This window comes from Micropterus dolomieu, linkage group LG12, assembly GCF_021292245.1.
Source record: "Micropterus dolomieu isolate WLL.071019.BEF.003 ecotype Adirondacks linkage group LG12, ASM2129224v1, whole genome shotgun sequence".
NCBI classification, from domain to species: Eukaryota; Metazoa; Chordata; class Actinopteri; order Centrarchiformes; family Centrarchidae; genus Micropterus; species Micropterus dolomieu.
Window position 1 is genome coordinate 21,803,244 of NC_060161.1, and position 15,641 is coordinate 21,818,884.

Consider the following 15,641-nt stretch of genomic DNA (forward strand, 5'->3'; position numbering starts at 1 on the left):
TTTTTAAGTATAAATTGGCTATAAATGTCTAAAAAATTGAGAAGACCAACATAAAAACAAGAACAGTTGGTCAATATCAACATCAACACCAACACACACAAGCCAAACTGCCAGTCCATATAACAAACATTGTATAATAGCAACAGCATACATTTTTGAGACGGTGTGAAGGGACCTGTGATCACATTAGCAATCAGTGATGTTAGGCAATACAGAATTATTCAGTGATCTATGGAAATTAACACTAGAGGATAGGGCTGCACATAACGTCAGTTAATCTAAGCATTATTTTTTCAATTAGTCGATTAATCTAACGACTAATTTTGTATTCTAAAGAAAAGAAGTTTTTACTCGAATAACATAGCAATTCATCCAAAATAAATATCAAAAACATGTCTAATCAATAAATCAATATTTTATCATCCTGATGAAGCACATTAGAATAATGACAATAGCAGCATATCTTAAAATGAATCCAATTTCCTCCTCACTGATGTATTACTTAGGCTACTTTACTTCAAACTTTAAATATTTCTGACATGGATTTATTTCAATATTGAGATATTAGATACTTTCGCTTCACATATTCATGCTGCTTTCCGTATTCGTGGACCGCAGTTGTGCTGCAGTGAAGCTCACAGAGCAGCACGTTGTTGAGTGTCTGTCTAAAATAGTCCCAAACTTTAGAAGGTCAAAGGCGAAGTCTTGTAGCTGGAGCTTGTCAATCCCTGCTAACACCGGATGCAGCGATGCTTTAATGTACATAGTCGACGTATTTAAATAATCGATTACGTTGACTACGTCAACAAATCGCCCCAGCTAGCTACTAGAGAACAAAGGTGGTGAAGTCAGAGTCCTTGGTCACGCTAGAGCGATGTCCCAGGAGTGGGTTGGGATTCAAGGACGTGTTGAAGTATGATCACATACCAAACAGCACTTGAGTATAACATACACTGTATACCCTACTAATGTTTTAGCTGGCTGTCGGTCCACCACTTTGGACAGAAATTTCTTCTGTTCACTGTTGGATCGCCATGCATTTACCCAGTCATTTTTTTTCTAACCAGAGGATAGAACCAAATGACTTTGGTGATCCCATGACTTTTTCCCAGGCGCCACCATGAGGTTAGCATTTGTGGCTTTGGGTAAAAATCTCAACAACTGTTGGATGGATTGCCATGAAATTTGCTGCACACATTTATCTTTCTCCTAGGGTGAATTATAATTGCTTTTGTGATCCCTTGACTTTTCATCTAGCCCCACCATCAGATCACAATTTGTCCAGTACCCAATACCTGCAAAACTAATGACATTCCCACCAGCCTTAGCTGTAGCGTGCTTACTGTTAATAAGCAAATGCTAGCATGTGAACACGCTGAGCATCACAGATCATAGCCCCCAGGAAGTGCGCTGTGCTTTGAAGCCAATTTGACCAAGCAGCCATACCGTGTAATTAGAGCTTCTGGGTCCGTAGTAGATATTTTTTTGAGAGTCACAACTGCCGCAAAATAATTTGTTTCACCATTAGATTTTGATCCATTACATCATTTTTAACAGGATGTGTGCTTGTCCTATGGGCTGCACAACAGAATTTTCTACAACAGAAGTCAAACTTTTTTGGCTTTATGTACCACTGAGCAACTTCAAAGGAATGAACAGGGCCCGCCTCCAATGCTGTATCCACTTCTCTTTATCAGGGTATATACAGGAATCCTGAAGTAAAATTCAATACCTTTTTAAGACCTTTTTCAAGACTTTGTCAACATATTTTAAGACTGCCGCGCCACTTTGAACTGTAACCCATTAAATCAGCCACACACCTTTAAAAGGGACATATTTGAGTTTTTAAAAGGATTTTAAATGTATTTATAACATATTTGTTGCCTATATGTCATCAGGTTGTAACGCCACCTAAAAATTGAGGCATTCACCAACTTTCTCAGTTGCCTATAACAGCCTGCATGAGCCAACTGTTTTCTATGTGAAGGACTGGTCAGATTTCCTGCGAAAAGCAACTGTCTTACATAAGCTATGACGTTTATGTACGCAACATTACAGCAAATCATGTGAAACACAGTGTAAATTTGTGTTTTAGTTGGTTTAAACTAGATAATGTGAGCTTGCCTGCAATGATATGTGTGATAACTTTCATCGACCACTTGATCAATACAACAAAATTCAAATAGGCCAGGAGGGAACAAAGATGAAGAGAATAAACTGAGTGATGAATAACGTAAGTAGTGTAGGCGGTGTAGCACAGGCACAACCTGGAGGAGGAGCTAGTCTAAATGACTGTATTAGTATAATATTATAACATTAAATTAAAAGTATATTGTTAATTCAATAGTAAACTGTAAGTTTGAAATTAATATATTCATTATGTTACTATATTCAGTGTAAGACTTACTATCATATAATAGTATATAACTTACCACTAATGTAATATTAATTCAAATTACAGCTGTTTCGGTTCGGGGTTGTTTTTCATTCATTAACTTTGTGCAAGAAAAATGCTCTAGGCTACATGACAGTCTCCAACCTTGATTTTGGGCAGGCTACTAACTGGTCAATAATCATACCCATGCAGAACATTGAGTTCAGTTGTTGTAGCACATCAAACTTTTTTTAAAATCCCTCTCCATTCAGGCTGTGATTGATCTGTTCACAAAAACTGACACTGACGAGAGCATCGGCTTTATGAAAAGTTGAATGTGTTTCAATAAAAGGATTTAGCTAAATAGCCAGCTAACGTTAGCCAAACATACACGCTCCTTGATTTTTCCCTGTTGTCTTCTGTTGTAACGATACAGCTGAGGAACGGGGCTGTACAATGTCCCATAGTGGCCATAGAGCGACCGTCCAACGGGGTTAATCCCGTTACTGCTGATCACCACTCCGACTATGTTTTGGACAATTAGCATTGAGGGTCCGGTGGGGTGGGAGATTTCGATCGGTTGTACTCGTCAATCATTTACCGGTTCGCACAGATCTATTTTTTTTGGTGCGTTTAAGAGTGAAATAGGCGCACAGAAGATCCCTGCGCCTAACGTTACAGAAACGATTCACACAGTCTAGTTCACTGCCTGTCTAGTATTTTTGGCTAAGCATTATAAATAAATACGTTCACCTACACTTATAGCAAACAAACTCTTTGGACAAACAGGATTTTTACATTGACAAAAATATCTTCAAAATGTAATACCTTGTTAAATGGCGATTAAGACTTTTTAATACTTTTTAATGGCCTTAATTTTTGCAAAATGTATTTATTACCTTTTAAGACTTTTTAAGACCCCGCGGACACCCTGTTTATACATCCATGTAATGGATACTGAACGTCATCTTTGTTAGCACTGTCACTGTGTGGGCTACATGTTAGCATGCTGACGTTAGCATTTAGCTCAAAGCTCACACAGCACGCAGAATATGACATTCCCAGCTGTCTACCCCGACTCCCTCCATTCCTTTCCAGCTGTTTTGCAGAAACAGCCATCCATCACCAGCCATTCATGAGGTCTGTGTTTGTGTGCATACCTATGTGTGTATGTGGACGTATGCCAAGTGAACAGCTAGTGTCTGTCCTTTGTGTCTGTGAGTCTCCCAGGTGACACATCACATCATGTCACCACGCTGACTCACATTCGCCCTGAGTGGTCCAGGGTTTAGGGGACAGGAACACATGCATACATGCCAATAAAACCAACAACTTGCAATTACTACAAACACGCTTGAATGCACACACATGCTGTAACACTTAGCCAAAGGTGTTTTGTCACACTTAGGGGCACCAAACTGGAGAGAGATGCTAAATGAATTCATGGGGGGTTATAAATTATTACTGTTTTAAAGCCCCCCTGAGCTATTTTCAGCGGGCACAGCAACTCTGGCTGCACCCCTGCTCACACACAAATGCACAAGCACACTTTTGGTTTACCACATCACATAATGCCAACAAGATGTGTAAAATGCATCATTTCGTAAGACTGTGGTGCTCTAATCCTGTGCAGGTGCAGTCATGATTAATTGACTGGGGATTATGAGATAGAGCGGAACAATCAAGTAAAGAAAGGTCAGGACCACTGTTGGGAACAAGGCTCCGGTCCCCGGTGCTCCGCTTGAGCTTTTCCGGAGTCGTCTGAATTTTGTTCGGTGTGAGCTGGTGGCCCTGCAGGCTGCCTTAAATGGGGCGGCGTGAGCCTGCAGAGCCCTAGAATCATCCTCAAGACCTGCAGCACAACAGTAAGTCATCTAGTGCCTAATTATGTTATCTTACGTAAATACTGTGTTAAATTTGGCATTTGTGGTCATGGTAATGTGTCCTCTAGACTTTCAAATCTGACAGGGAATAAGTTAGATAAGTTCTATTTGAATATCGTTGTAAATTTGAAAATAGCAGCCTGTAGGTTTTTGCAGTAGTCAGTGGTTATTTATGTTGTTTATTGATCTCAATTACATAAAATCTCACATACTACTTGCAAACGAGGTCACTATTTTCAATAACACTATATTCCATTATTCATATAAAATGTTTTGATCTCTAACATGGAAGTTTTTTTTCCCTTTACCTCCGTCTAAGACCTGGATATGTGAAAGTCAGAGAGCTGTGGCTGTAAAAACTTGATGTAAAAAGCTTAGTTTCATGAGCAACATGCCAAAAAGCGTTTCTGAAATATTAGCCAGGGACCTTATGCATCCATAGGTTTGATTCATCTTTTATAAGATCATAACTTAAAAGCATTGGTGCAGAGGCTGAAGTTAAAGTTCAGGCGACAGACACACTGTCCTCATCAGATTCAGAGAAATGCTTGCTGCTGTCCGCTTTTAAACGCTGAGACTGAGAGGGGGTGGAAATATATGGTTCAGCGTTTCCCCTCACAAGAACAGCACAGTAATCAATTCCGTTTAGTACAAATCCAATGCACTTAAACTTCCAGCGCGAATAACCAGAAGCTGCAGAGCAGAGGCACATTTATCGATAAAGCAATTAATTCAAACTCCTCCTCCTCCCCCCTTCTTCAGGCCAGAGCTGCTGTCATACAGGTATTAAAGTTACTCAAAAAAGAGCAAGGCATTACATGTTACTTAGATGAAAAGTGTCACTGAGCTGCAGGTTGTTTGAACATTTGGGAGCCATGCGTTTCTAGATTGAAAATTGTCACACATGAACAATAACTAATAATTAAGCTAATTATCTGTTTTTTCTCATTTTAGCAAACGTTAGCTCACAGTCACAGTTGTCTGAAAGGCCTGTCGTTAATTTAGGTTAACACAAACCCAGTAAAGTGAAAATATTTAGGATATTTTAACGTTAACTTTTATGTGGATACGTTAAACTTTACTCGACGGTTAGCTACCGTAACTGGGTGAAAACCAAACGTAACGTAACGGTGGTAACGTCGCTGACCGTTACTTTGTTCGTGGTCGGTAAGAGTAACTTAACTGAGTAATTTACGACTGTTGACTACACTGCTGACTTCGCTGTCCAGTGCAATTTTATAAAGGACTGGGTTTTAATAGGGACTAGGTCCATCACAGAGGAGAGAGACAGACAGGAGGGAAAGTCATTAAAAGCATCCAGAGCTCCTGTGTCACATCCGTCAAGACAGAGAAAGCTACAGCACGACCGGAATAAGCCCGTACCTTTCAACGTAAAAGGCGCAGCTTGTTATTACAAACTATGTGAGTATACGGGGCTTTAGGCTGTAAAACACACTGCTTGAATGAAAAGCATGTTATTGTTAAATGCTCAAAATGTGAATTTCTCTCGATACCAGTTCTTCGTTTTCTCTTTTAAGCTTATGTAGCCTGAACGATGAGAGTGTAGCAACGTGTATGCTTAACTGAGTGTTTTATTTTGAAGATTCCAGCCGGTAGTGGCGCTTTTATTTTGTCAGGCTTCACCCTCTCCGTCTCTCAGAGCTCGGTCGGCTCGTAGAGACAGCAGGATGCCAAGGGGAGCACTCCGGCACACGGCGTCCGTTTTACCGTCTCCCGGCGTCGTCTCTCGGCCACAGCGACTCTGATGGGCGTTTTTATCTTCCGTTTACCGTCCTCGACGCTTGGATATTTTCGGAAACCACGAAATGAAGCGAATGAATGTGAGCAACAAGAAGTGTCCTGTTGTGCCTGTCTCCAGCATCACTAGTAGTCGAGTCCCTCTCTGTGGATGCGGTGCCTCAGTGATGTGTTGTTGTCTGTTTTCAGAGGATTTTATTTAGTGTTCAGTAGTGGACTACCCAACTTTCCCCCTGCTTTTTGTTGTCTTTTTCGAGGTTTTCCGTCTTTGAAACAAATATTTCAGGATAGACCAACTCCGGAAAACCAGCGACTTCACAGCTCCTCCCGGCGGAATAACCAATCTTAGCGGTTATTCGCCTTTACAAGCATCTTCTCTGGGGTGGGAATACGACTGATGCTTGCCTTTGCTCGTCTGTTCGAGTTTTGTCTCGTCTCGTTCTGTTTGTCTGTTTGTCCCACAGTGGCATGAAAATTCATGAATGCGTCCAAGGACATGTACTATACAAATTACGCATGCACCATGACGGTAGTAGGCTGTGCGTAATATCCTATTATTATATCCCTACCACATGAATGCAATAACAAACACATTCAATCTCATTCCTGTGTTTGGAGAAGATTTGGCAGATCCATCCTAACTTGACTGGCGTGTGTGATGTGTGTGTAGCATGGGCGTTACGAGTATGGCAAGGTAGACTATTGCCACGCACAAACCTGGGGTAGAATCTATCAAACATTACTTATTTTTTATAATCACATGTATGAAAAGTCAGTTATTTAACAAATGGAGCATTTTGGACCAAATGTTGACATGTGCTTTGCAAGTCTTAAACATAGTTTTGTCCTCAGGGATTCAGTACATGCCTGTAAATGTGTCCAAAGTTAGCAGCAAATTAACACATATTAAATGCAGCTCCATGCCTTTGCCATAATAAACGCCCCATGTGTGTGGATGGATCAGGGGAATCTGCACGTCTGTCCGTGTGCCTGCGTGTGCGCCACTGGCCGCGCTAACATGCCCCTTCTGTGTGTGTGCGTGTGTGCAGCCACGCTGGAAGTCGCCCCCCATGTGGCCGTCGGGAGTGGGGAGCAGGCAGCCCTGCCCGCGGGAGTCAGCGCTGCGCAGGGCGGCCATCAGCGGCAACATCAACGCCCTGCCGCCGAACAGCGTTCCCACCGGCCGCAGCGTCCGGGTCTTCATCTGTTCCAACCCAGACGGTAGGAGTCAGGCTGACACACATCCCCTCACACCCTCTTCAAGCCTGCAGACTCTCAGATAACACAAGAAACTGCTTATTTTGAGTCATTTCACTAATAAAGAAATAGCTTACCCATATTTGATGTCCAGACTTTTTAGGATTTTAGTAGACTTGTCTGCAGTGGAAGTCAACATGGTTAAGTAGCATGGTTCATGAAATGTAACTTGTGTAGACAGTTCTTGAGGAATAATCACAAAACAAATTACAGCTATTACCTACTAGTGCTGTAAAAAAATAAACAATAAATAACAAATACAGATTTAGGCCCATTTTGAAGGAAAATCCATATATTAAGGTTTGGCATTGAGCTGCTACATTCAAAAGGTCCACTTAACATAATAGCACAACTGGAAAATATGTTAAATTTTGACAACTTCACTGAACAAAACAAGAACAAATTGGTGCACTTTTATTCCAATAAAACAATGAAACAACAGATTGCTTTCGACAGAGTGCATGGTGTGAGCAGAGTGCAAGACAGTTGGGTCGTGAAGGAGACACCCAGTTGCAGCTCTGTATTTGAATATGCCCTCCGGGCAAGGGGATAAAAATAGGCTCAGTAAAACTGGAGTAAACAAGGCAAGGGAAGTGGAGTAGGCTAGGAGAGAGCGAGGGAGAGAGAGATGGGTGCACGCCAGGATTTAAAAGGGAGGTTGCTTTTGTCGATATATCACTGTCATTTGCTGGCCCTCACTGAGCGAATTCCTATGGACCCCCCCAAAAAAAGAGATAGAATGAGTTGACCTCACATCATTGCGCTGTTATGGCCCGCAGTAGACAGTGAAAAGTCTGGTGTTGTTTAGCCACCTGTAGCTGACTCAGTCATTCAGACCATCCCGTCACAGCATGAATTTAATGCTCCAATCTACACATGGATGGAAAAACCGTCAGCACAAATGGAAAGACACACATCTCAGCTGTGAAAAGAGCTAATTATGGACTGCTGTTTCCAGTGAAGCGAGGTGCTGGTATTCAGTGCCATTTCCTAGTAATGAAGCCATTGAGCTGTCTCACACAGTAGCGGAGAAACCCTGCCTGCATGATCACCTCGGTCAGATACAGCAAGGCATTCTTTGCATTTGTTTTGATCTCTTTAGGACTATCAGTTGAGTCCACTCCCTCACAGTATTTCGGCTGCAGCTGTTGAAACTGCAGAAATGTTTCCTATATATGCAAAACCTTACGTTCTGGTTCAACATCCACATACAGAAATACAGTTATTCTATACTGTAACCCCTGTCTGCCCTCAATCCTGCTGAAGAACCTTGTTTCTCCATTATTCACTAGAGGGGGCTATCCATGCACTTATTCACCTTACTGTACATGTACTGTAGAACGTGGTCAAATCAGACAAGCAATCAATAACATGGCTCACATAGATGCAATTCATATATTGATGGTACCCAGTCACAATAAGAGAGCCTCTCTCTGCTTCAGCATCAACATTTTGATTTAAACCCCTACTGTACAAATAGTAAAGTAGTGGAGTAGTGAAAGCCATGTGTGATCACCCTTCCTTTGACAAACTTGCCTTGAGAACAGTTAACAAAAAACTGTTACACATAAAAGTGCCATTTCACTATTTGTAATACCAGACACTAGAAAGATGAACAATGGCATCTGCAGTATATTGCAACAGCATAACTGCACTGTTTTATTTTAGTGTGTCTGCTCTCTGCTTTGATGTACGGTGCCAAGCGTTTTACTTGCTCTCTGGTTATAGCGTTGCTCTGCTGAATACACTGACCCTAATGCCCTTAATCAAAAGCCAGAGGCGACCGCAACACACTCCTCCTGCTGTAGTCACCCCCACGGACCTCTTGGCGCTCAGTTTGAACAACAGTTTAGAACAAGTACACTGTGTTTCTCAGAAGAAGTTGATAGAAGAGACGAGTGGTTTGAGATGCCAGCGCAGCCTGCAGAAACATTCACTCCACAATGCGGTGATGTAGAGTATCTAAAGGTATTCCAAAGTGTTGGCCAAAATGTAAGCCAAACAACTAATTTGAGTGGATTTACGTCCTCCTTCCATGATGTTAATGAATCACTCAAGTTCTTGGCTCAGGTGGATAGTGTGTGTGTGTGTGTGTGTGTGTGTGTGTGTGTGTGTGTGTGTGTGTGTGTGTGTGTGTGTGCAGCCACAGTTGATCAATTAAAAACCCGGCTATCTGTTCTTGCCAGTAGCCAGACGGCAGCAGCAAACAAGAGAATAGCCTAACGTGATTTATTTTTGTGCGTACCTCTCAGTGCATTATGGAGGCTGTCTCATCTGTCAGTGTGTGTGTGTGGGTGTGTGTGTGTGTGTGTGGGTGTGTTTGTGGCAATCCATACAAGAATATCAAGACACCTCCATTACCTTGATGCAGTTACCTTAGGGGCTCTGGCATTGCTTCGGTGCAACGGGCAGCTACTTGTATGCAAGCTATCACTTAATCTGTTTAAAGTTGATAAAAGCACGAGGCCTTAGGGATGTAATGCATGAAATCTACCCCTCTCAACGCACCGTCATCAAGGCCATAGTATAGTCACCATGGAGACCGCTGATTACAATACATTTCACCCCACAATTATCCCAGTATTCTTTTTCAACCTGCGTTGAAGGTTTTTAGCTCAGATTTCCATAATTCAGTGTCTTTTCCCTTTAAAAAACAACTCTCTCCCTAATAACCCGCTTTTTGGCATTGAGTCTGGTGAAAGAGAACAAAGGAGAGAGTGGGATGGATGGCAGGGAGGACAGAGGGAGAGGTGGCAGGTGGAGACACTGTGTCAAGGGTGGCCTTTGTTTAATAAATTGCTTCTCAGGGGCTGGTCAGTGCCAGGTTTTTTTGGACGAGTGCGGCCACGTTCTGCGGCAGTGTGGAGTTTATGACGCGCGCTAGCGAGCTTATTTCTCTGTCTCTTGTATTGTCCGCTGCCTCCTTGCCTCTTGCTCTTCTCCTGAAGCTCACTCTGATTAGTTTGGCAGCAGCTTTTAGTGACCTCTCTGAGTTTTCCAGAGTGCTGTGGAGCAATTCTGCACCCCCAGGGCTTCACTCTGACAAATTCAGCAGTTGCCCTCGCACACTCGTCCAACTCCCTGGGTGTTCAAACCATTTTATGGAACATACTGTAAAAGCATTTCATTAGGGAACGATGGCGATGATAGCAAGCAGCCCGCTAGATACTCCTGAGTAAAATTACATAGTCATTATCCACTTACAACCAACAGAATTAACCTAGAGGAAACTGGTGTGGTCTGCAGGTGGTTTATAACTAATGGGATTTTTATTTTATGTGCACATCAAGGACTCTGATGAGGGAGAGTTTGGGGGCTTAATACTGATATAATTGAGATTGAAAATGAACAAAATCTTACCAGTAATCTCCAATGAATGTTTCAGTAAGTGTGTTCTTGGAAGATATATTAATTTTAGAAACCGATCACTATTTTTGGCATTATTTAAAGTCACCATAATAAAAAGTGGTAAGGTTTCAAGTCTTACCAAACACTGTCTCTTGACTGTTTTCTTTGTGCATCAAAATGTCGCTACATCAAAGGTGTTATCTGTATACATCTTCTTTTGCTTCCAACACATTTTTATTCATTGAATTTGTAAGAGGTTTTTGCAGAATATATTTAATTGTGGAAAAAAAAAGGTTTATGAAATCTCCAAACTGAGGGGAAGCTTCTTCGCTTCAAAAATCACATGAATATTTAACACATCTCTCACACTTAAATTCTCCTTGGAATATAATGCTAATTCTCTTCACTTCCGACAGACACCGACAAAAAGAAAAAATTTCATGCAAAGGTTTATTATCCAAAAAGGACAGTTTCCAAGATTCAAATTTAATACTGTGGATTATAAAATAAAATGTGATGATCTGGTTATGAGTTTCCCAGTGAGGCACCATAAAATAAACACGATAAACAAAGTCTACAAAAACGGAAGAGAACCTGCTAGTTTTGCATTTGATTACACAACTATATCAAAAGGAGCCTGCTCAGGTTACAAAAAAATCGAATTAGTATTTGAAATATCAACTCAACTTTATTCTGCTCTGTTTGAACCAACCATGTGCTGTAATTCATTTTAAAACCTCACCTGAGGTTCTTCTGTACTGTCACTTTCATATGAGCTTGCTTGTATCCTTTGCCAGCATCCAATCACAAGTGACGAGTACTAGCCAATCACAGCACAGTTGGGCGGGACTTCTTGATACGCGATTCAAACGGAGCGAACGACACGAGAAGAAAGCGCTGTGAGTGACAGGAGGCGGGGCTGTGTGTATCAGCTCGCTGTAGGGGAGAAGAGAAGCGCATTTTCAGGTTCGAGACTGTGGAAAATTAATGTTAAAACCATTTGAAATATTCAGAATTGATATGTATCAAATATTTTTGACAACCCAGCCCATACCCTAATCTACGCCTATGTGCCCAATCAAAGAGTTGAAGGGAAAGTAAGGACACAGTAGCTAAGTTCTTTTTATTTTGAAAAGTGTGGCATCATACCCTTAATTACCGTAAAACCTGAAGTATTCAAGTGTCCTTTTACAGGCCTGGTGTGGTTACACGTTCAATTAGAAGCCTGCTCTGGTATTCATGAAAGTTTTTTGGATGTATAAAACGTCTTAAAACCCACCAGGTCACCTGCTTGAGCTCTAAGCTGCTCAGACTGCACATACAAATATAAATGTTTAAACTTGAAACTTTTGTCAATATGGACATGCAACACATCGTTAGGTCAGTTTGATTTTCCACAATTCAATCGTTTAGCTCATTTTGCAGAAACAGTGAGCACTAAAGTATTAGTCATTTAGATTTACTGACATGGTAAAGGATTTAAAGTCCTGTCCTATATATAGTTCAGTGACTGAAGCAAATTAAAGCTTAATTGAAGTTTTACGGTAATATATGTTGATGCAGTGTTAGTGTCCAGCTCAAACTACAGGAGTACATTCATACATAAAATTTAAAATGTGCTCGTGGCATAAATGTGAGTATTTCATGACACTAGTGGCTTTTGAGGCTGCCAGCACAGTTGTTATTCAATGAACCTTTTATAGTACATTTTAAAGTTCGGTAGACTAACACATGTTCTTCATGCAGTCGTGCAGAGAGACGGGGAAGTCCCTATCACTGTTACATCCAGCCCTGTGTTACCTCATTTAGCTGTACATTGTTGTTTTCCCTCGATGCTTAACAACATGTGCGGTGGCTCAGTAACCTCCAGTGGATTTCCTTCATCCTGATTCAGTGTTTCTCATATAACCTGTAGGGTCTCCTTGTGCTCAGGAAATGCAGCAACATCTGGCCTTTATGGATGGCTGATTTACACAGCCACAATTTGCCTTCTGCTTCTTCCAGGTCATTCGGTATCGATTTGCTCACTGACTGTGCGTTTGCATCATTGCGGTTCAGGTTCAGATCTGCACATAAGAGAGTTTGCGCGGTACATTAAATGACATGAACGGTTTAGAGCAACAGTAATGTGTGTACTGAGGCATGTTGTGCTTAAATGTTTGTGGTGTTGTTTGGTCTCCTCTGACGTATTGTAGACTTTGTTTTTATTTCTCAATACATTTCTGATTTATTGAGAAATATGCAGTGATGAGATTCGACAAGACAAGTGAGAGCGTGAATGACACGCTGCAGGTTTGACCACTGTGTCACAGCGTTATTCAATTTGCTAAGACACTTATCTTGTAGACTTTGCTTGCTCTCTCTCTCACTCTTAATCAGATATCTCTAAGCAGTTGTGCATACCAAGTGCCTCTGGAGTGTCAGTTGGTGTAGCTTGATAAGAGCAGAGTGATTGCTTTGTCAGATCCTTGTTGATGAGACTCTGAGAGGGCAGCTGTGGAGTGACCACAATCTAGAGTAATGAAGGACCAGCTGAAGCAATGTCAGTATAATTAAATTTGTAGTGTTATAATACTTTTGGTTTAGCTTTTTGACTTGTTAACCAGAGTTACTTTAGTATTAAGCTCTGCTGAGATGGTGTGATTGATGTTTAAGTCATTTATCAAGCAAAAATCCAAAACAATCCCTGGTTGCAGTTTTTCTCAGTTTTATAACTCTAAGATCTTTTGGACTGTTGGTTTGATAAACAAGCAATATGAAGATCTTGGACTCTGATGGGCATTAGTTACTATTTACACCTATTAAAGACTAAACAATTAATGTGAAATAATTTATGAAAGTAATTGTTAGTTGCAGCCAAGCCGAGACCTCCAGGTCTGAAAAGTGAAGCTAATGCAGAAGTTCCTTAAAGCTGCATTATTTCTAATGGCCAGCAGGGGGCCAATCCACTGCTTACAGAACGAAATCAGATTGTATAGAAGTCTATGAGAAAATGACCCCCACCCGATTTATTAACTCAGGTCTCAATCAAGTGTTCTTCAATACAGCATTATGTTCATTTAATAAACTATGGTTCCATTTTTCATTGGAAAATAGATGATAGAGCCGTAGCGATACGCAATAGGCTTCAAACGCTAGTACACACACTAATGGGTGACTTCACAGCGGCTAGGTCCACTTCTTTTATACAGTCAATGGTCAGCAGCCCTGTGTATCAAAAAAAAATCAAGAAAATGAAAAGAACGAAGCACATTTATCTGCATTTCTGTGTTCAATTTACTGGCCATGAGTTCCTTAAACAATGAGGGACAAAGAGAGAAAAGAAAAGAAAGTGTGAAAGAAAAAAAGAGAGCTGACAGGACATATCTGAAAAGAAAAGATAGATCGGTCCGTACTAGTGAAATAAACAGATTGGAAAATTGGAGGGAGGGACACACAGCGAGAAAGAAGGCGAATGCAACATGCAGTCTTTGTTCCTTGCGTGTGGGTGTGTACACAGCAGACACACATACGTCAGGCTGCCATAACTCATCATCATCCCACAAAAAAGAGAGAGAGAGAGAGAGGCGTCTTGCTGTTATCAGCACAATACAAACAACACAGTTTAGTCTGTCAGGTCACATTGAGGCACAATACGGCGAGAAGCGCTTCTTTTCTACCTTTCACCACTTCCCAAACACACAAACAGGTTTAATCTAAATTCCATAAACGCTGTTATTTGCCGTTATGATGTCACCTGTATGACCGTGAGACACGTTTGTTGTATTATAATAAATTTCTGATGGGATGAGATCTCCACTGATGCAGCAACTGCCATTTATTTCATTTGCATACTATTACAGCCGTTTGGTTTTGATTTGATATTTTGCTCAGCTAGCTGTAGGCGGATACATGTACGGTCGCGGCCTAAAGCCTTACTAAAGATAGATGAGAGGACGATACGTCAGACTAAATTTGTGGGCTCTTCCACTCACGGCGCGTATGACACGGTTAGCGGCTGTTTGTGCGTCGTCTGCCATGTGCGTTCTGTGGGCGCGCATATGTGTGCATGTGCAAGTCAGCGTCTTGGTCAAACGCGGCCTCTCTGTTGGGCATGTTCTGTTTTTAACTCTCCATCCGCACACCCTTCAGAAAAAAAGGAGAGGGAGAAAGAGACTGGGCCTGTCCGAATACATTACACTAACCGTTTGGAAGACAGTGAAAAAGAGAGGAGAGGAGGAAAGAAAGTGGGACACACAACAACAAGCCGTGGGTTCTCACTCTGTGACACTTCGACTGTCCAATATGATCAGTGCTGTGTCAGCAGTGTGTGTCGGTCTTCTAGGTAATCAGGTTTTTAATGGGTGTAAAAAGGGCGGGGTCGTAGATTCAAAAATAATATACATATACATTGATTATATTAGAGGTGAAACCATTAGTCATTATCGTCAATTATTGTGATTAGCGATTTCAGTCAATTTTCAAGTTTAAAAAAAAGGCCAAACATTTTCTCGTTCCAGCTGCTTGTGTGTAACAATTTGCTGCTGTTCTCGGTCACGGATGATAATTAACTGAATGTTTTGGGGTTTCGAACTGTTGGTCGAACAAAACAAGCGAGTTGAAGACTCTGGGAAATGCTTAGGGGCGTATATCTGTTTTCTGATGTTATACTGACAAAATGACCAAACGGTTAAAAAAAAGGCAGATGACCATGAGTCATGGCCCCGAAATGATGTCGAATTGACTTTCAAATTGTTAAAATGAGGAAGCAAGCTTCCTTGCAACAATGCACACGGAGAATCTCAACTTTACTTTCATTTTGTACTGAAAAGCAGAAATCTGGAGCAAATATTTGAAAATTATCCAATTAGGAAACATCCCATGTTGAATGAAGATATAAAACGGTAGAACTGTGGTATTTCTGCCTGCATTTTAACCCTGAGAAAGACCTACAAAGGTCAAAACCGGTCTGCTTTTTAAAGGAATGCTTCAACATTTTTGAAAAAGACATCTCAGTACTACTCTTGTGTCTGCGTTGAGGA

The 15,641-nt window shown here is 41.2% G+C and overlaps 1 protein-coding gene across 5 annotated transcripts in view; it reads left to right on the forward strand.

Moving 5' to 3' along the window:
* The first annotated feature begins 4,964 nt into the window (after positions 1-4,964).
* Positions 4,965-15,641, forward strand: part of LOC123980865 (NACHT and WD repeat domain-containing protein 2) — a 56,140-nt gene continuing 45,463 nt past the window's right edge. The window contains exons 1-2 of one of the 5 annotated variants that reach the window (XM_046065417.1): positions 4,965-5,040; positions 7,065-7,236. In XM_046065417.1, coding sequence (XP_045921373.1) covers positions 7,086-7,236 — 151 coding nt within the window. In that variant the 5' untranslated portion in view covers positions 4,965-5,040; positions 7,065-7,085. Of the gene's footprint in view, positions 5,041-5,236; positions 5,680-5,924; positions 6,099-7,064; positions 7,237-11,417; positions 11,587-15,641 lie in introns of those variants that run through there. The other 4 variants (XM_046065416.1, XM_046065415.1, XM_046065418.1 and 1 more) reach the window with 4 other exon arrangements.